Below are 22,602 nucleotides of genomic sequence, written 5' to 3' on the forward strand. Positions count from 1 at the left end.
TCAATGTATCTCCAGCAGTCAACTCCATTTAAAGGTAGATTTTTGTAGGCACCATGGGTAACTTTTTAAGAGTGATAGTGTCTCTGGAATTGCATTTATCACTAAATCATCTAATTTTATGACATTCAACTAATCTTTTCACTATGATTTTTTGTTTTGTTTTTTTTTGTAATCTTCACTGGTTCCTATAATGTAGAAAGTTGTGTGGGATATGCTATGATTTCTCCCCTTGAGGCATGAAATATGCAGTAGTCCTCTTCATTAATTTCCCCTTTTGTTCCCTGATTTATATAAAAATTGGGGCCTAGTTATCAACCTATTGTTCGTTAACAAGAAAGTTGCACTTAGGGTTAGAGAGATCTAGGAACTGTTAATACACTAAAACAGTATTATTCTTTACTTGCATAATTAAGACAGCACTTATCCTCTCATATCACATACCATGGCAATATTGTATTTGTGAATAATCTCACTAATTTTACTGCATGAAACACACCTCAATCCTAAATTAGAAAAATAATGTTATATACGATTGTAACTATTATAGGGCTTTCTTGGAAATGAATTTGGACATAAGTTGGATTTTCTTGTGGGGGGAAAAAAGATTCATAGAACACGGTAACTGGAAGAGCAAAGTACCCCAAATTGAGGATTAAAATTCTAAAATGGAAAAGAGAATGTAGCTAATCTTGCAAGGAGAATGTGGAAATCTCAAGAGCTTTGTGGAGTTGGAGAGTCAAGTTTGGTTATGAACTCCTGAAAGAATTAGCTAGCAAGTGTCTAATGCTATTGGAGCAAAATTTAGTTGACAGACTTCTAATACTTATTTTATTAGTTGGGAGATATTTTACTTCCATTTAGATCCTTTACATTGCATAGACAAAGATGGCTAATACAACTGAGCTAGAACACACATCATCTGATGTACACTACAGACATGTAAAATTTGACTGCTGTATGTCAACATTAGTTTAAAAGGTTACTATCTTCATGGGGAGAAATGTGCTCATTGTTTTGCTTGTTCTGCAGTAAAAAAAACTTGTCCAGAGAAAATCAGAAACACCAAATAAATATAGAAATAGGTGGCTACAGAATGTAAAAGAAGGTTCAGGTATTGCCGTTTCCAAGTATTTTTTCTGTTTATCAGGTCCTTTTAAAGTTGCATATCAGATTCCGTATTTTCTAAATTCTGAAATGACTTCAAAGGGGATTGCTATATTTTAAACTGGATTAAACAAATTAATGTACCTTTTACTCCATGACTTCCCCCCAAAGTGCTAGAAAGTAAAATGTACTGTCTTGGGTAAAATATGGCTAATAGTGTACACCATTGAAAGAGTATTCACAATTCCTTTCCAATTCATCATGATCTGTTTTTTTAAGTTTGTTTGTTTTAATAAATTTGGCAGTACTATCAGATTCTTGAGTAAGAGCTAGAAATATTCTAATGTTGCATCTTAATGCTTTCTGTACAAAGCACAATACAATACAAGTTTTCATGAAGATTTCAATCCAGGTTCACCATAAAATGTGATTTTGCCTAAATTGCAGAATGCAAAAAAAGAAAAAGAAAAAACCACCAGTAGCTGAAGGGAAACGAATATCCTGCTACTAATCATGCTAATTATTATTGTGTTTGACTCATGGACTTTAACATGTGATAGAAGATAGGCATACCAGAAGAGAGTATTGCTTCTTATTACATCTCTGAAGGGAGAGTGTTTCCATTGTGAAAATGTATCCTTGGATACACAGCTAGTGCTTGACTTACAATAGCAATTGGAACTGGAGTTTCTGTCACTAAACAATGAAGTCATAAAGTGTGACTGGAATGCTTAACAACAACAGTCCTCTTATACTCAGAGGAGGTAGAAGAATATTGCAGGATAATCTTCAATATATTTTCTCGTGGCTCCTTCTGAGTGGAACCTCTCCATATTCATTTGCACTTGTCAGGTGACTCTGAGGGCACAGATAAACCACCAAGTGGCCTCAACGACTCTCAGAAAGAGTGCTAATGGCCAGATGACTGCAAAGAATATAAATCATGCCATATCCCACCATTCAATCACAACTGAAGATGCTTCTTGGATGAGAAGTAAAAATATTCAAAGAAAAACAAAAAAAATCCAGTTGCCTCTTTAAAAAGCATGTTTGGCCCCCATCCTTGTGCCAGAAGACTTGGGGATCACAAAGATATGACAATTTAATGAAATGGCATTATCTTTTATATAAATTTTCTCAGCCAATTTGTTACCAATAATATTGTTAATGTTTGTTAGTTGTACTTGTTTTAATATTTTGATTTTATGAATATTGTGTACCACCTAGAGTCACTTTTAAGTGAGATGCATGGCTATATAAATGTAATAAATAAATACTATTTAATAGATTTTGATGTTATCATATAGATATACCATATTTACAGAGATGATCACATTACACTGGTACCAAATGTTATTAATATGATATGTGAAAAACTAAAATATATATTTTTAATTTTACTCCATTTTGAACTTTTGAAGCTTCCTTAATTTAACTATTGAGCATCTTTCTGTTTTCATACATAAATTTATTTATTTTTGTAATGGGAAATGGTTAATAAATACAAATTGCTGTTCTTTACTTGATTATGTTGAAACTGTTGGTACAGTATATTCCAACCTAACTTGACAGAGACTTGTAGGATTACTGTTTTCAATGTCAATTTATAGGTTCATCACAACAGAATTAGTTTCTTTATAAATGGTTTGGAAGATGATGGTACAGCCTTCGATTCCAGCATTCTGACAGGGCTAATAGCAGATCCCTCTGTTGATGGTGAATGGAGAATTGGACAAAATTTAAATGGTGAGTGGTTTTGATGGAATGTCTAGAATGGATAGACATATAATAATAACTAAAAATAGATTGCATGGCAATGCAATATTCAACATTATTATTATATACTTTATTCATTAAACATGAAACTCAGTCAACTGAACATTTAAAAATGCATCACAAATATCATTGATTGGTGCTAATGGTTGGTACGGGTTGTTGCCAGCATCCTAGGTATCAAACAAATACCATATTAAGTTGTACGATGTTCAGAGTAGTGCAATTTTTTGCAGTTCCGCAGACGTTATCACAGGAAGCTGCAATTTGTTGATGTATCTTACAAAATTCTTGGACATGGTACCAAGTGCTCCAATGAAATAGGTATCACTGTTACATGTTACAGTTTTTCAAGTCATTATGCTGCAACATGTGTAATCATACAGTCCATTCATTGTAATCATAATCATGTAATTTACTCATTGCTTATGGTACAAGTACTCTGTTTATAATGTTACTTTAATATAGCTATAATTGGCTAAATGACCTTTCCCATTTTTTTCTTGCATTCAATCATGTCTAATTCTTGAGGATTTCTTGGCAAGGTTTTTCAGAAGTGGTTTGCCATTTCACGCCTTCCTAGGGCTGAGAGAATGTGATTGGGCTAAGTCACCCAGGTGGCTTTATGCCCGTATCAGATAGAATTCAGTCTCCTGGTTTCTAGCCTGATTCTTTAACCATTACATCAGACTGGCTCTCACTTTTTTTATTAGTAGCCATCAATAGAATGATAATGTAGCTCAGTAACTCACCTTACTCCATCAAGATAAAATAGAGCTTTCTCAAGACAATCAAAAATCTATTTGGAGAGATGCTTGGATGTCTGATTTAAGGGATGGACAAGAGTGAATAGAACAAGTATGCTATCCTTCCATGGATAAAGATTTCATTGTTGGAAAGCCAAAACTGAATTATTTTTTTAATTCTAATGTATTCTTTACATGTGATTGGGTTAGAATTACAGGTTTTCAGAGGATAAATAATAGATTATGGAAACAAAATCTTATCACGATGACTGCATTCTAACCACATGATACAATGTTTAGAATGCAGTATTGCAGTCTAACTCTGCCCATAGCCAGAGTTCAATCCTGACTGGCTCAAGATTGAGTCAGCATTCCATCCTTCCAAGTTTGGGAAAATGAGGATCCAGATTGCGGGGGCCTTATGCTGATATTGTAAATCACTTAAAGAGGGCTGTAAAGCCCTGTGAAGCAGAATAGAAATCTAAGTGCTATTGCTATTGTCACATATGTGATTTTACTGATTTTGGCGATTTAAGATCTATACCTTCATTCATCTTCTTTCTCAAGTGTTTGGATTGTAAACTGTTTTTGTTTTGTTTCTGCAATAAGAAATTTAAGTTCCTAAGTTAGTTAAAAACACAATATTAAAACTTTTGGGAAGTTTCATTTAGTAAGCTAAGGAAAAAAGAGTAAGGGAAAAATATTTCTCAGGAATACCAATGTATTGAAGTAATCCTGAGTGAATATTTGGTGATGACGAGATTGACCCCCCCACCCATTTTCTGACCATGGCTGTCAATATAAGGTTTCAGTGATTTTGCAGCTCTCTGAAATTCTGTTTGGTGATGAATTGGTTCTGCAGATTTATTAAGGCTGGGTATCACTGATCCAGAACAAACTGCAATTTGGAGCTGAGTCCTAAATATATCTGCATCTGGCCTGAAGAAAGTATGATTTATTCTCAAAAACCACTGAGCTCCTATACATCAAAAGTTGAAAGTTTTCTCGTTTCAAAGTGCTTGTGTTTGGCACTTTTTTGAATACCAGATACAGAACGCTTATGCAAGATAGAAAGAAATGTTAAAAATAAACCTTTAATTTTTATCACGTAAAGTGATAGCTACAGTTGTCTCCAGTATATCTCTTCTCTAATTAGAGATGGCACATGGACTAGCTCATTACTTCTGTCTAATGAGCCAGTTTTTCTGCCACCTCTGTAATCAGATAAGGGATAGGTACAAAATGTTCCCATAAAGTTATTATAAATCATTTTAATCAAAAGAATTAAGTTACTGCCCTCCATAGTTTTGTCCGGAACCAAGATGGTTTCATTCAGAAAAGGTAATTGTGCAAGAGAGAGCTCTGTGTGCTGAATTTAAGATTTCCTCAAGCAGCACAGAGTTGTTTTCTGGTTGATGGAACTGGATTATTTATTTATAATGTATTTTTGCAGGTTCAGAGCAATTTGTTGGGAGGATGCAAGATTTCAGATTGTACCAAATGGCCCTTACAAACAGGTAGGGACTTTCTCAATTTTACAAAACTTAAAAATGCTATTATCAAGATAAAAAAAGATGTAACGAAGACAATATGATTTCTTGGTTTTTTTAAAAAAAGTCATTGGATGTGTAACTGTAACTTCATGCAACCTGAATGCAAAGAAGGATTTTAATTGGCTGCATGGATTCAAGCAATTGCACTTTCAAGATATTAAGCAAGAAATTAAACAAACAAAAGCCCCTGTACACCAATTACATAATATCCATATGTTGCGAGATTTTCCTAAAGAATAATTGATTTCTTTATGACATCTCCCTAATTCTCATGTAAAACATTCACACTGAAACACTATAAACAAAGTCAACTGTTGTAGAACATGGAAAACCTATGTCTGTCTTCAGAACTTTTATACAGTCCTTCCTTCCCTCTCAGTCAAAAATGCTACATTTAATAAGCAAAAGAAATAGGTTAGATCAAATAGAGATCTGTATCTGTAGCAGACATACAAAGCACTTTCCATAATACTGTTGTGTAAAGCTTTGAAGTTCATACAGCAGAAACATAATAATAAATGATTTGAAATGATTTGTGGTATTGCATTACTGAAAATATTAATTTTTCAAAATCCAGAAATTAGTGACTCATAGGAACAAATTTGTGGCAAAGGATATTTCCTTTCCTATTTATAATCTTTTTATCCACAAATTCATGTTAGAACTGCCTGTGTTAATATATTTTAGATATGAGTTATTTAAATGTGTCTATCCTGCTCTTTTTAGATAATGAAACTTCTCAAAAAAGTTTCATTAAAAGTGCACAAATAAATTAATAACGTAATAAGCAATGAATCTAAAATACAGTTGAGTGAAAGAATAACTCCCAACTTATTTTTCAGTGAAAACCAAGAAATACAATAAAGGACAACTAAAGTTAAAATGATTATTTGCACAATAATTCTGAATTTTCAGGTAGTCCATGCTTAACGCCATTAAAGTTAGGGCAGTGCTGAAAAAGGAGATTTATGAACAGTGCCCAAAGTTCATAGCACGTCTGCAGTTACGCAATACGGTAGGAATCTGAATGCTTGGCAATTCTCCCATGCTTATGACAGTTGCAAACACTTGCAATGATCTTATTGCCATTTGCAACCTTCACTGCTGGCTTCCCACAAGCAAAATCAATGGGGAAGCTGGCTGGGAATATCTTCAATTGCTCCAGTAAGTTGTTTGCACTTTTCCCTGCCTGCTAGCAGCCACACCCAATTGTGATCACAGCATGCCTTACAAGCTGCTTGCACATCTTCCCTTGTTTGGCAGAAGCTGGTCCCACCACACCCTCACCAAATGCTGAACTTTGATCTGCCTGCTGGCCTACTTGTGATCCACTTGGGACTTGCTTAATCACCTATCATCTTCACTTAATGATAGTAAAGGGGAGTGCCTGCATTACCATTGCTAACAGCTGCAGTTAGGTGACATTGTGTTTCACAATCGCATTGCTTACCGAAGGAAATGCTGGTCCCCATTACTATCATTAACTGAGGATTACCTGTGCTTTTCAGTTAAAAGCAGTTCTTTAAAACCTGTTTGAAAATATTTAGAAGGGAGATCAATTACCTTCCATTAGAAAATCCTTCTGTAAAAACTGGGCCATAGTTGAGAAGTCTGTGTCGTTAATGCCTACCAGTCTGGTGGTTTTATCTGCAAGTCCTTGGATAGGACATGTGTGCATAATCTTGTATCTAGTCATTTAAAAATCACCCTTGCTCATTTCTTTGTGATGTGCCTTACTGATTTCTTATTTATTTCTATTATTCTAGAGACATTTTTGAAGTATGGTCTGGAAAATTTCCTCAACTTCGTATTCAATCAGAATGTCGCTGTCCTGGAAGTCACCCAAGGGTACATCCTTTGGTTCAGAGGTATTGCATTCCTAATGGTGCATATGACACAACTAATGACAGAGTGCTCAGACTAAACCCTGAAGCTCACCCTTTAAGCTATGTCAATGATAATAATATTGGAACTACATGGATTTCATCTATATTTAGCACCACTGAGCATCTACATCATGGAGTAACCATCACCATTGACTTAGAAAATGGACAGTACCAGGTAAGTTTAAAGTTCTCCTTTCTTGTCTTCTGTTTTCATTAACTAACAAAAAAAATCAAGGATATTCCAAATGTAATAAGGATCAATATTGATCAATATTATGGATTAATTGTGTTGATATCAGCTGGTTTCTCTTGAAGAGAGATAAGCACATGACAAACAGTTTGGTGTAGTAGTTAAAGTCACTGGGCTAGGAATCAAACACCGGGAAATTTAGTCCTTCTTTATGAATAAAGCCGAGTGGAGACTTTGTGCCAGCCTAGGAAAAAAAATACAGATAATGTTTGACTTACAATTGAGCTCTATATTTCTGTTGCTAACTGAGACATTTCTTAAGTGACTTTTGCCCTATTTGATGACCTTTCTTGCCATAGTTCTTATGTGAAACTCTGCAGTTATTAACTTAGTAATATGGTTGTTAAGTGATTCCGGCTTCCCCATTGACTTTGCTTGGCAGAAGTTCGCAAAAGGGGATCACATGACCCCGGAACACTGCAAACCTCATAAATACGAATCAGTTGTCAGGCATCTGAATTTTGATCACATGACCATGGATATGCTGCCGCGGTCGTAAGTGTGAAAAAAAAGCTCATAAGTCACTTTTCTTCAATGCTGTTGTAACTTCGAATGGTCACTAAATGAACTGTTGTAAGTTTACAATTACCTGCAATGGCAATGGCACTTTTAAAAAACGTTAGCAAGAAAATTGTATGGACTTGTCTGCATAATCGCCAGGAGTCAAGTTATACATACCCAAAAAGTAAAGATATACTTTTTTCATGTTTTTTGTCTCCTATTCTTTACATGTAATATTTCAGGAATTCAAATGGTTTTTAGATAATCTAAATGATTTTTTAAAAACCACTTTTAGCTCTTTGAAGATTTTCTGTGTATTCAGGAATTCCTATCTCATAATTCTGGGAATTTCTTGTGTGCACAATTGGATTGCAAGGGATGCAACCTTGATGCTCGACATATGGCTATTAAGTGTTGCATAGCAGATTGGTACTGGTAAACAACCGATTATTCATTGAAGCCTGTCTGAAGGTTCACTGAAGTGGTATGATAAATATAAAGAATTCTGGGTATTTCCAAACACAGTTTACAAATCTTGGAATGATGGATAAGGTACAAAAATATACATTGGAACCATTGCAATTTCTAACTATGAGACATGCCTCCGTCTAAAATCCAAGAAAGGAAACCCCCCAACTCCATTGTTTTAGAGAAAAGGTACTTTTACTGGATATGAACTGATAGCAATAAAAGTAAAGCAAGATCTGAGGCTAAAGGCACGAAATTGTACATATCAAAAGTTTACCCCAACCCCCCCCCCAAACAACCCCAAGCTGAATGTCCCATCTCCAGCACCCAAGGATGTCATGTGGGGTACATATTCAGGTGGCTGGATCATCTGGTATGCAAAGATGGTTGACCTTGACCAGGCCTAAACAAGTCCATTCAGCATGAACAGAAAATGGTGAGAACAAAACTCCCTCTTCATCCCAAGACATCTCTTCTAGCATGTTTCCCTTTCCAAATACCGAAACCCCCTCCCCCCATTACTATGGCAGACGATAGCAAGCAAGCCATATCGAGGCTGACACTAACAGTGAATAAAAACTGTGCTTTTTGCTTTGATCAAAACAATCTTTGTATCACCTTGAAGCATCAGTTGGCAGTTCCAAAGTCTACAAGAGGCTTCTGTGATGCACGAAGAAACCTCTGGCTTAGAGCCCTTTGCTTCAGAAATAGGAACAGATTTGTTAAAAAATAGTGTGCATTTTAGAATCTTGAATGTTCAACTTTTGTTATGGGAATCCATTGGATATCAACTTATCTTCTTTTTTTTTTTTGCTTTGTATAACAAGGCATACTAGTTTGTGACTAGATTGTGACATGAACGCCAGGGAACTGCTCTTCCAGTTTCCAGCACACCCCTGAGTGTGCGCATCTTCCCGTTTTGGCATTCAGTGCCGAAAAGGTTCGCCAACACTGGCATAGAGTATAATAAATGTTCAAGAATATAAAATACTAGAATTCACTTATGATAATTGAACATATGAGTAGAATTACATGGAGAAAGATAGCTGAGGAACCTCCTGCTTTGGTATTACTTTCATTTGGATCCTTTGCTGGTAGTTAACTTTAGGAAAGTTTTTCTATGATAAGTCTATGATTTTTGCTTGTTCTGTTAGAACTGATGTAATCTTTTCTTTTCCAGAAGAGCTCCTTCTGGTTATAAAATTGTTTAAGGATGCATTATGAATAACATAATGTTACTGTGTTTGATGCGTGTGACAACAACAACAAAAATATTTGTGATGGTCCTTCATTTCCACTTCCTATAGTGAAAGATCTGATTTTCTCATTGATGTCACATATTGTAGCAGAGTTCAGTAAACAAAAATAGCATATAAAATTACATATATTCTTCTATTGCTACTATTGTCCACTATCAGTCACACAAATCCAGGCTTCCTGAGTTGAATGCTATGGAATTCCCCCCCCCTCCCAGGAAAGTAAAAGACATGTTGCTTCATAATTAGTGTAGCTGTATGTTTATTTTGCAAAACTGATATCATCCAAACTTATTTTTTTTGTAGATAGTAGATAGATAGATAGATGTAGATAGATGCAGATACAAATGTCTGTGTGTCCATGTGTCCAATATTTTTTCTTGGTTTCCATGACTCATTTATTTAAATGAGTTGCACTGTCAGAATGGATAATGTTAAGTATTAATGTTAAGTCAACATGTGCAGTAAGTGCAAATGTGAAGTTACTGTTATGGTTCAGAAACAGCAATAACTGATTGAAGAAATTTCAGAAAAAAAGATACCAAGGAGAGCTAACCTTGGTAGGTGAGGGGTGTGGAAATCGAGCCCTGTGAGGAACATTTAATGGGTATGTTTAGTTCAGAGAAAAGATACCTGAGAGGAAAGAATCATAATCATGAAGGCATGCCACACAGAATAGGGAACTGGCTTTATTTTCTGCTGGCCTGGGGAACAGAACCAGAACCAGTGAGTTAAAATTACAAGGAAGTAGCTTTAGGGTAGATGTCAGGAAGAATTGGCAGTGGAAATGGGCTGCCATGCAACATGTTGACTTCTCCTTCACAGGAGGTCCTACAACACAAAGTGAAAGGTCAGATCAGATATACTTTTAGGATATTTTACATATGACCTTAAATATTTCTTCCAAATTAATTCATACTTTGCTGTTCATTTGCAGGTGTTTTATGTTATAATCCAGTTCTTCAGCCCTCAGCCTGAAGCAATCCGAATACAAAGAAAAAAGCAACCCTCCATTGGTTGGGAAGACTGGCAATACTTTGCGAGGGACTGTAGTGTCTTTGGAATGGAGAATAATGGATCGCTGCAATATCCAGATTCTGTAAACTGTCTACAGCTTCCTAGGTATGGACAAGTTCATATTGAATCATAGAATAAATAGAATAAATTTAATTTGTTAGCCGCTCCCTCTCCAGAAGGACTCGGGGTGGCGTACAATAAAAACCCATACAAATATACAAATACATACAATACATATACACATACATACAAACACATACACGTACATGTACATGGAGGAGGTAACAATCGTTAAATGCATACAATAATAATAATAGAATTAAAATTAACAATTAAAATACCCTCAGTTAAAATTCCAAATTTAAAAAAGACTGTCAGGAGCAATGGGATAAACTATGGTTGAGCCAGGCCAGCTAACTGGAAGAGGTGGGTCTTGAGCTTTACACGGAAGGAGCGGAGATCGGAGGTAATCCTGATGTCAGGGGGGAGGTCATTCCACAGGGCTGGGCCCATCACAGAGAAGGCTCTGCTCCTAGGCGTCACCCCCCGACACTGTTTGGTGGACGGCACCTGGAGAAGTCCCTCTCTGTGCGAGCGGATTGGTCGTAGGGATGTATGGGGCAGGATGCGATCCCGCAGGTAACTAGGTCCTGTGCCATGGAGCGCTTTAAAGATCGTAATCAGAACCTTGAAACGCACCCGATAGACCACAGGAAGCCAGTGCAGCTCGCGCAGGAGAGGGGTTACATGGGAGTATCTAGTACTCCCCATAATCACCCGCGCGGCAGCATTCTGGACCAACTGCAGTCTCTGAGTGCATCTCAAGGGAAGCCCCATGTAGAGAGCATTGCAGTAGTCTAGGCGAGACGTCACCAGCGCATGAGTGACTGTGCGTAAGGCATCCCGGTCCAATAGGGGGCGCAATTGGCGCACCAGGCGGACCTGGTGGAATGCCCCCCTTGCCACGGCTGTCACATGGTTGTCCATGGACAGCCGGGCATCCAGGAGGACGCCCAAATTGCGCGCCCGCTCCACGGGGGCCAGTTGCACGCCCCCGATGGCCAGAGATGGAAGCAACTGGTTGAACCGGGGGGCCGGTACCCACAGCCACTCCGTCTTGGAGGGGTTGAGTTTGAGTTGGTTGTCATCCATCCAGATCCGTACGGCTTTCAAGCACCGGGACATCATTTCGACGGCCTCGTTGGGGTGGTTCGGGGTGGAGATGTACAGCTGAGTATCATAAGCATACAGATGATATCCCACCCCGAAACTACGAATGATCTCGCCCAGCGGCTTCATATATGTGTTGAACAGGAGTGGCAAGAGAACCGACCCCTGTGGCACCCCACAAGTGAGGGGGCTCAGGGCCGATCTCTGCTCCCCTGCCAACACACGTTGCATCCGGCCAGAGAGGTAGGAGCCAAACCACCGTAAAACGGTGCCCCAAACCCCCAACCCCTCCAGCCAGTGCAACAGGATACCAACGCGACCAAGGCCGTCTCCGTGCTGTGCCCGGGTCGGAAGCCGGACTGGCGCAGGTCTAGATAATCATTTTCCTCCAGGTGTCGTGGAAACTGATAGGCCACCACACTCTCTACAACCTTCGCTAAACAGGGAAGGTTGGAGACAGGACGATAATTGGCTAGCTCCGTTTGGTCCAGGGAAGGCTTCTTGAGTAAGGGTCTCACCACCGCCTCTTTCAAGGCGGCCGGCAGAGACCCCTCGCCCAACAAAGCATTCACTAGGCCCAGGAGCCAGTCGCGTGTAACCTCCCAGGATGCCAGTACAAGCCAGGAGGGGCACGGGTCCAATAAACATGTGGTAGGTCGCAGACGTCCACGTAACCTGTCCAAATCCTCGATGGCAACCGAGTCAAACTCCTCCCAGAGTGGTCTCTCAAGACTCGCCTCGGACGTCTCCACTAGACCACTGAAAGGGACCCATTCCCTCCGGATTTGAGCGATTTTATCCTGCAGATATTTCCCAAATTCCTCTGCCCTGCCCTGTAAAGGGGCTTCCCGCGACCTCTGAAACAGAAGGGAGTGGGTCACCCGGAACAGGGCGGCAGGGCGGTTCTCTGCGGATGCAATGAGAGCGGCACAATGTCGACGTTTGGCCGCTCTCAATGCCACAAGGTATGTCCTTAAGTGGGTTCGTACTTGTGCTCGGTCAAATTCGGAGCGGGAGGATCTCCAACGACTCTCTAGGCGTCTCTTGTGGCATTTCATCACCCTTGGTAAACCAAGGGGCCAGGGTGGTTCGTTGCCGCAGGAGAGGCCGCAAAGGCGCCACTCGGTCTAGGGCCCCGGCAGTCGCATTATTCCATGAATCAAGTTACTGAAATCTTGTACTTGCACAGACAACATAGTTTGTTTGTTTGTTTTGTTTTTATTGGATTTATATGCCGCCCTTCTCCCAAAGGACTCAGTGCTTTGGGCACCAAGAAACTAGCAGATGCTTTTCTATTTCTCATATGGCTCCTTGCCCCACTTGGTTTCATCCCCCCGAACAGTATTTTTAGAAAGTAAAAATGATGAAAGACTACAAGAAAACTTGAAAGTCTACTCAACTACCAATAAATAAATAAATGGTGTGTGTGTGTGTGTGTGTGTGTGTGTGTGTGTGTGTGTGTGTGTTACAAAAAGTAAAAAGGAAAACTGAGCATATCCGAAATACTTTTATTTTTGGCAGGGAGAGAAACCTCAACTGTTTTGTTAATTAAGTATTCCATTGTTTTATACAGCATGGACTCTGACTACTTACAGAAGCGTCTTTGTCTCATTATATCAGACAGGAAAAGTATGTTGCAGACCCTGTCACTTCAACAATTCTGATGGGCAGGGTCAAGGAAGGGAATTCCCACTGGAATATTCTCCCTCAGAAGTGAGGCAGGTCCCCACTCAGGGATCTTGGAGCCTTAGTGGACAGCTGCCAAAAAAGCCAACACAGTTTTAAACAGAGGGAGAGACTCAAGATCACGTGAAGTGTTAATGCCACTTTATAATGCCTTGGTAAGGCCACACTTGGAATACTGCATCCAGTTTTGGTTGCCACAATGTAAAAAAGATGTTGAGACTCTAGAAAGAGTGCAGAGAAGAGCAACAAAGATTATTAGGGAACTGGAGGCTAAAACATATAAAGAATGGTTGCTGGAATTGGGTATGTCTAGTTTGATGAAAAGAAGAATTAGGGGTGTCATGATAGCAGTGTTCCAATATCTCAGGGGTTTCCACAAAGAGGGAGTCAAGCTATTCTCCAAAGCGCCCGAAGGTATGACAAGAAGTAATAGGTGGAAACTAATTAAGGAAAGAAGCAACCTAGAACTAAGGAGAAATTACCTGACAGTTGGAACAACTAATCAGTGGAACAATTTACCTCCAGAAGTTGTAAATAGTCAGACACTGGAAGTTTTAAAGAAGAGATTGGACTACCATTTGTCTGAAATGCTATAGGGTTTCCTACCTTTGCAGGGGGTTGGACTAGAAAACCCCCAAATTCCCTTCCAATTCTGTTATTCAATTCAATTCAATTCAATTCAATTCTATTCAATTCTATTCTATTCTATTCTATTCTATTCTATTCCATTCCATTCCATTCCATTATTTCTCCTGGCCTTCTGAAAAGGTGTGAAACCATGGATGTTGCCTGAGGATCACTAAGGAGAAAAGCAGATTCTTCCTCTTTTAATTAACTTATAGCATTGTTTTTAATCATTCTTGCTTCTTTTAAAGCTTAACTTTTATATACTGTGTTTATATTTTAGTATTTTATTTTATATCGCCAAGAGTCTTTCTGTGAGGGACTTAGGTGATTCCAAAATAAATAAAAACATATGAATAAAATTATTGGCTAGCCTTGCTATGGCAATTGTGTGAAATCTCCCCAAAATTGTTTTGAAGAAGTTTAGAAAACATCCTTCTGAACCTCATAGTGTGACTAATAGCCTTAAATAATTTTCTATGCTGGACTAGAATATTTTGAATCTCATAGAAACAACGGAAGCAGCTCTCAATTAAGTTCGCCTTCAGTGTGATTATTTTCAAATTAAATGCTAAAGTGTTTGAGGGCTATAGGCATAAATTACTTTCAAGAATGCTTCCAAAGTTTGTATTGCCTGATCTTGGCAAAGTCTGCAACTCTTGAAAATTACAATTCCACCTGGGCCATAAAATTCCACCTTGATTATTAGATCATGGGGCACAGGCACACAACTATCTTTTCATAGCAAACCATTTGAAAGAAGAGTGTTCTTTCCAAGTTTCAAACACATGCACCAACACACATATATAACATCACTTGTTTTCTCCATCCCTGCAAACTAGAAAAAATGCTTAAACAGGTAGGGGAGTGGAGGAGAGAGAGAAAAATGAAGCAATACCTTTAGGCAATCTCTCCTATCCTGATCCATTTCTTTCACTTCTCTCCCTACCAGCAGAGAGAAATTACTGGAGAGTAAACAGACAGACAGTGGAGAATACACTAGCTATTTGCGTAGTGCATTTGGGTCTTCTTGTTTTTGATGTGTTTTGTCATTGTGTGTCTGCTTACTCTCTTGTAATCCCTTCCTCTCCAATCTCTCTGCTCTGTAAGGGACTGAAGATGAGAAAAACATTAGGTCAGCAGTAGGACAATGCATACTGACTGTAATGGTGATCACATGACTGAGGACCTGTAAAAGTTGTAAAATGTGCTTTTTGACTGCAGTGCTATTTTATCAGCACTATCATAACTTCAAATAGTCATTGAAGGCAGTTAGTAAGCAAAGTATATCTGCATTAATATATAGGGTATTTTTCACCTGATTGTATCTCTTCATTTCTTAGCATCATTCTTTGAATGTGGTTTTCAGCATACTACCCAAGGTAGTAGTCTCCTACCTCAACCGAAATAGATTATTAAGATGATCTGATAACAACTTTTAAGTCTTCTAAAAGTATGCCTTTTGTTAAAAAAAGTAAATGCCTCCAAAATACTAAGGAGACGAATGAATATATAATATATTTAACAGTGACTATTAATAGTATTACACAGGGTGTCAAACACAAGGCCTGTGATGTGGTCGGATCCAGCCCATGGAGCCATCCAGGAAAATGTTAAGGGTCTGGCCCACGTTGCGTTGGTCCAGTCTACCCAATGCAAAGAGGAAACATGCCAGCAGTTTGGGGAGTCGCATCAAGCTGGCCACACCCACTCAATCAGCCATGCCCATCCAGTCAGCTAGACCCACCCAATTGGCCATGCCCCATCCGGCCCCCCAAGGTCAACCAAAGCCCTGATGTGGCCCTCAATGAAATTGAATTTGACACCCCTAGTATTACCATGCATAAATTATTATAAGTCCAAATGGCATTTGCTGGATTCCAACAGATCAAGGCATATATTTTAGTAAATAAATTGAAAACGTGATTGTGAGAAGTCTTTAAAGGTGGATAGTTTTAAAGACCAGAAAAGCTTACAAGATGGGGAAAAGGTATTTATTTACTTTGTACTTACTGTGTTGTTAAAAAAAAGTGGAGTTGGGGAAAGAGAGAGTGGTTTGCACAGAAACTACATAGTGAATGCTTGCCTTCCTTTAGCTTGGTAAATGTATCTCTTCACTTTTGAGAATTGTGAATGATTTGCATAGCCTAAAGAAATAACATCTCTGCAGCTACATACTTTTCCAGAATTTTTGCAAGACTATTGCTTTTCATAAGTAAATAATAAAGCTTTCGTTGCTTGCTTTTTTCACTAAAAGTCTGCCGTTAGCTATAACTCTGTAATTGCACCAACTCTTGGGACATTTTAGAAAACACTCAGAATGTGTAACACTTGTCTGAAAACCCATCAGGGGCCATTCCACCAGGTGCAATTGCTGTTTGTTTGCCTTTCTCCCTTCCATCTCCCTTCTTTTCAGTCTTGGCAGGTAGGCTATTAAAAGTGTCAGCATTTTGTCTGGACTTCCACACATCTACATTACTATACAGGAGAAGAGTAAGGGGTTGTTGAAGGTGCATTCATAGTCAGCAAAACATAGTTGGCTTTCATCAAAGGGATGGAAAGAAGAAAAAACTACAAGCATTATCTAGCTTAGCAAAAGGTAATATTTTGGTAAATAGTCAAAAGTATATTAAAAACAGCCCAATTTATGAAATAGTGCATTTTCAAAAAAAGTGCAAGTGCTAATGTGTGAAATAGTGCTACTGTAGAAATGTTTTATAATGGAACAGTGCTTTCCTTCAATTACATAACATAAACAATAACTGCAAAGTGATGCAGGTGAACAATTCTGCATAGGGAAGTTACACCTAATTGGAGAAAAAAAAACCTACCCCAAACACACGTACATTTAAAATACCAAAGGTAGAATTAGCTGGTAGGAAATGAAATACCATTGTGATTTTAAAGCTAAAATTAACAGAATATCTGATTTCTTCTCCTAGATTTAAATACTTGCTGATCAGGGAAATATATATATTTTAAAAAATGCTTTGCACATTTGTCATATAATTCTATTTGGATTTTTTTAAAAAAAAAAATCTATGTTGTGTTTATCTGCAAACAAATTATAGTAGAGAACTATTCATTAAAGGATAAATATGCACTTAAGTTTCCATCCATTTTCATATCTCCTAAGAAAGAAGTTATTCTAAGTCTAAGCAAGGTCTTCATATTTTATTGTAATAGATGTATAAGGAACTTTTCAGAAAGAGACAAAATGTATACTAGTTTGGGTTGAATGAACTAATACTTTTCAGTTTTGTAAGAATAGACTGTTACATATGCATGCAAATGCACTATTGATTCAGTAGCATTTAACAATAATTCCTCCAAAATCTTTTTTTTTCTCAAAAATGAATTTGTACTATTGGTGGATCAATATATGTTGAACATTTTCAAATATCAGCACATTACCTTTGCATGCTCATTGGCACCCAAATGAAATGTATCATCGCCCTCAGATTTGCGTGACCCCAATAAAAATCATGTTTCAAAAATTTATGCACGTGTATTATGCCATGTTTCTAAAAATAACTGTGTACTTCTATAAAGCAGGTGGCTTCACAATCAGAATTTGCTTCTACATTACTAACTAAACCCTAATGGCTTATCAGTGGGATGCATCCTCTTCCTTTCATACTGTATCTCTGCCCTGCATACCATATTCTTGAGTCTTATTTATAGAAGGTAGGATTTGGGAGCAGTTTAATCAGTTCAGTGAGGCCAAAGGAAAAAGATGTGCTGTTATTTTCCATAGATGTGGATTAGAGTTGTTGATTTTACTGCAAAAAATAGAAATTAGGGAAAGATTTAGTGATTTTCCCTAAAGTATTTGAAGAACTCTTAAAATGAACTTGGTGTTAGTGGATTATGGATTAACTAAGTGCCAGTTGTATTTTTGTTATGAATCACAAAATGTTAGCTCCATGATATGTTTTGAATGAAGCCCCATCAGGATGCAACTGAAATTCTGCTTTCACTTAGGTCTCCTGAATACAATGGAGGGAGTTTGGGAATAGATATGAACAATTCAGTTAAAAGTTTATAATAACAGGAAGGTAGATTGTTTAATATTGGGGATTGCAAAAGCAACAGTTCAGGATGAAGATTTACATAATTATTATATGAGGTTGCCTTTCTGGTAAATGAACATTTGTATACTTTGGGAATTCTGAACTTGTCCTTTATTGAAGAAACCTAGGAGCAGTAGTGGTCCACATAATTTTTAACCTGGTAAGTCAGTTATGAATCTATCTGGAGTAATTACAAGTTGGCCCAGTTATGTAAGCACAAGTGACATCCAGTGAAAATGACAATAATACACTATGGGCCTGCTATTAATGATTATTCAGAAATGTTGGTTAGTGTAGAATGCAACCATCTGGATGTTGCTGGGAGGAAAACAGTTGGTTTATGGGATACCTGTGTTGCACCAGCTGTACCGTGTTTCCAAGCTACATTTCAAATATGTTTAACCTTTAACTTTTTAATCAATTTGAAGGAAAGTTATTTGAAAGATCATTTCTGCTTGTAACATCATTACAAAATGCACAGGTACAGTATAGGTGGTACCTTCCTCAATAGTAGTAACTGTGAAAGGGATCTTGGAATCCTAGTGGACAACCATTTAAATAGGAGCCAGCAGTGTGCAGCAGCTGCCAAAAGAGCCAACCCAGTTCTAGGCTATATAAACAGAGGTATAGAATCAAGATCACCTGAAGTACTAATACCACTTTATAATGCCTTGGTAAAGCCATTCTTGGAATACTGCATCCAGTTCTGGTCACCCCAATATAAAAAAGATATTGAGACTCTAGAAAGAGTGCAGAGAAGAGCAATAAAGATGATTAGGGGACTGGAGGCTAAAACAAAGAAGAATAGTTGCAGGAACTGTGTATGTCTAGTTTAATAAAAAGAAGGACTAGGGGAAAGATGATAGCAGTGTTCCAATATCTCAGGACAGTACAAGAAGCAATGGGTGGAAACTAATCAAGGAAAAAAGCAACTTAGAACTGAGGAGAAATTTCCTGACAGTTAGAACAATTAAGCAGTGGAACAATTTGCTTCCAGAAGTTGTGACTGCTCCAACACTGGAAGTTTTTAAGATGTTGGATAACCATTTGTCTGAAGTGGTGTAGGGTGGAAGCCTAGGCAGGGGGTTCAACTAGAAGACCTCCAAGGTCCCTTCCAACTCTGTTATTCTATAACAATCAGATCTCTAAGGTGAGCAATAGGATTTTCTGTGAACCTAGTCAGATTGTAAGGCACAAGGGAATAGAGTTTGTTGCATCTTACCTCTGTAATGTGCTAGGAGAAGTTCATTGACAAGACCCTAAAGATTCACGTTGCTGTGGACTTTGCTTAAATCATTCAGGACAGAATGTCAACTTTAAAAAATATTATTGAAAGAGCCAGCTGTTTTATTATCACTCGTTTTGACTATGTATAGTTTGTTATTGTATTCTATATTCTATATTGGAAGGGTTGGCAATCTTAAACAAGGATTCATATTATTTTAAATAATTATGATGCCTCCATTCTAGGGCATCTGGAAACTTTCTTTTCCCTGGCTAAAAAATTATTACATTTAAACAACCATACCATTTCTCAAAACCCTGAACATGTGGGGACATTCTTTTTTTTTCTATGTTTCAATAGACATCCTCCATATTCCCATGGAAATATTACTTTCAGTGTTCTTACTCCAGAACCAAATCATCGGCCAGGATATAAAGATTTCTACAATACACCATCACTTGAAGAGTTTGTCAAAGTCTCAACAATTAAGATTCATCTATTTGGCCAGTATCACACTACTATGCCCTGGGTTAATTTTGGACATAGATACTATGGAATTGATGAAATTACAATCAGTGGGAGGTAAGTTGTGTGATGTTCCTATTAAAGTTAGGTTTTGGGATAAAAGATCATTATGGTGTTATGGAAATGAGAATGTAGTATTATGGTTATGCAGTGTTTTGGACACAAAGTTAAAAAAATGTTTTGCAACAAGTGGGAATATGAATATAGCCCCTACTTGTCTTGAAAGCAGTCACATTTTTTCCTGGGATGTAAGTACATGCCATCCTCAATTGCCACACAATTTCAAGAAAAAAACATATGTATAAGGAACTGCTGACAGCTCTGAAGCATCTTTTTTCAGATTTGAAGCATTATTCAGCCTTATATAATAAAGCACTCCAGCACTTTCAAATCTAAAATGGCTTGACTAGTTTCCATCTTTAATATTATTTCATTTATCAATAATGCTTAAATTTTGGATTTGATCATTCATATGGAACAGTATGTCTGATTGAGAGTGGATCTACCATATTTTCAATTTTTATTATGGTGTCTCATCTGTGTCAGATGTAATGGATTTAGTAATGAACAAAATTCTTTGTCTTGGCTAGTTTTTCTTCTTAAAAATTAGGCTTCCATCAAAAAATGTTATATTATCTATTGACTGACAGCCTTATTGTATATGGTAAGTCACAAGTCTGGTTGAAGGCATAATTTCACCCTGTAAATAAAATGCAAATTAAGAAATGGTTGCTCTCCAGTGAAAGATGTGTTTTTTTAAAAAAAAAATCACTTGGGAATGTATGTTTTAGAGAAAAATATAGCAAGCCAGACTTCCTTAGGGAACAAATTGTATCTATTATTACTTGAATACAATATTCATTATAATTTCACTGTAATATTTCAATTACTTTAACTCTTTGAATTTTGGAAAAGCTAAGATGCTATCTTTTAAATAAGTGAATTTGTTTTATAAAGGACATGTTTGTATATGTGCAGGTTTTTAGTGGGATTTTTGGGGAATTGACAATAGAAAAATAGTCTCAAGTAATCCATATAATGAGTTGTTCTTAAATCTCACTGAAATCTAATTGAAAGACGCAGTTAAATATAAGTTAATTTCTTTGGAACTTAAGCATGACCAATTTTATTAGGACTGTACAATTATAAACACAAACAGTGGAAGAGAGGCCCATGTATAGCTAGCAAGTAAACAATAATAATTGACCTTTCCAATAGCTTTTCCCGTTCACTCAAACTGGAAAGTTTTGTTCCATGATATACTTATATATTCAGATAGCAATGGAGATGGAGACATCACATTGTTGTTTGTTTCACATTAGCAAGGATTGAATTATCTGTTTATCTTGAAATACATAATTAAACATAATTTAATCTATTTTAAGGATTTTTTCATTATATGATTAAAGCCTATATTTACCTTTAGCTGTCAGGCTTTTCTCTGCTACAATTTGTTGCAGTAAGTAAATAAAATATATTGCCATTCGCACTATTAGTTGAGTTATATTTGTATATATCATTTCCAGCTGTATGCCTTATTTGGAATTTGCACCAATGGAAAATACAGAGCTATAATTAAAATTATTATTAGTTGTAGGGCTTGTTCCATTAAGATGTAGCTTGAAAAGAGAACGTTTCATCAAAAACTGTGAAAATAAATGGAAGCAAATAATGTGTTTAAGAAGTTGTGGAATTACAGATGGAAGGGTTAATGTTGAAAACACAGGTGTTAAGTCTAATTAATAATTAGGGTTTTGCATCTACCCAGTACATAATGAAAGAACATAATGTGCATTTGATCACTTAATAGTTGGTCTGCAAGATGTTCTGTCAATTTACTCCCTTTGAAAGCAGCACATATTTGACATTTATAAATGCTGAATCAAGAGAGACATGAAATAGTTCCTACACTTAATTGAGCCTTTTCTGAGATGGTTATCTTTAACAGAAGCAGACAGTTACATTCACGACAATGTAAAAACAATAACTGGAAGGTGCCCTTTCAAATTATATATCACCCTTATCCAACATGTTGCCCTCCAGGTACATTGGTACTGCAAGTTCTGGAATTCCTAGTCAGTTTTTTTTTCCCTCAAAAGCTTTATTGTTTTACAGATGTAATTGCTTTGGCCATGCTGATCATTGTGACACAAGTCATAGTCCATACAAATGTCTCTGCTCTAAGGAAAGCTACACAGAAGGCAACAAGGTAAGTTTTATTCCAATATGTGCTTCACCTCAAATCCCAATTTTCAACATCAACCAGGGTTTAGATTTAGAATCTTGTGGGAGAATTAATTATGCTTATTGGATTATAATTCCATTTAGCTTCTCGCCACTTCAGATAATCCCAGGTAGGAGTTCCTCAACCAGCAGGAAGATTTCCAGATGCTGATCACAAAATGGGAGGAATTTTTAAAAAGTATCATCTTTGGTATGGTTGGCCAAAAGGTTCAGAAGGAGGAAGAACTTGGTTTGTTTGTTTAAAAAGGATATACTTTAAGGAAACTTTTATGTTTTTATAAAGGCAACCTGCTTTCCAATAATTAAAATCTTTATTTGGTATCTTTTTTTAAACATTTGGTGAAAAATGTGTTTCGGGGAAAATGAATAATTGGTGCTCAATTTCTGTGACTCAAAAAGGTTTGTGGACAGAAATTAACACACTATGTGTTATTTAACGTACATATTTGTGTGAATGTATAACTTCAGGCATGACATTTGAACACAGATCTTGTCCCACTC

General features: G+C 37.2%; 1 protein-coding gene across 1 annotated transcript in view; it reads left to right on the top strand.

Annotated features, from left to right (window-relative positions):
• USH2A (usherin) overlaps window positions 1-22,602 on the top strand; it is a 507,951-nt gene that overhangs the window by 69,204 nt on the left and 416,145 nt on the right. Inside the window, exons 4-9 of the mRNA XM_081943929.1 lie at window positions 2,715-2,850; window positions 5,077-5,140; window positions 6,943-7,237; window positions 10,475-10,659; window positions 19,693-19,914; window positions 21,973-22,066. Of these exons, the coding sequence (XP_081800055.1) occupies window positions 2,715-2,850; window positions 5,077-5,140; window positions 6,943-7,237; window positions 10,475-10,659; window positions 19,693-19,914; window positions 21,973-22,066 (996 nt within the window). The remainder of the gene's footprint in view (window positions 1-2,714; window positions 2,851-5,076; window positions 5,141-6,942; window positions 7,238-10,474; window positions 10,660-19,692; window positions 19,915-21,972; window positions 22,067-22,602) is intronic.

Source organism: Natrix helvetica, assembly GCF_964273705.1.
Source record: "Natrix helvetica genome assembly, chromosome: 2".
In the NCBI taxonomy this organism is placed as follows: Eukaryota; Metazoa; Chordata; class Lepidosauria; order Squamata; family Natricidae; genus Natrix; species Natrix helvetica.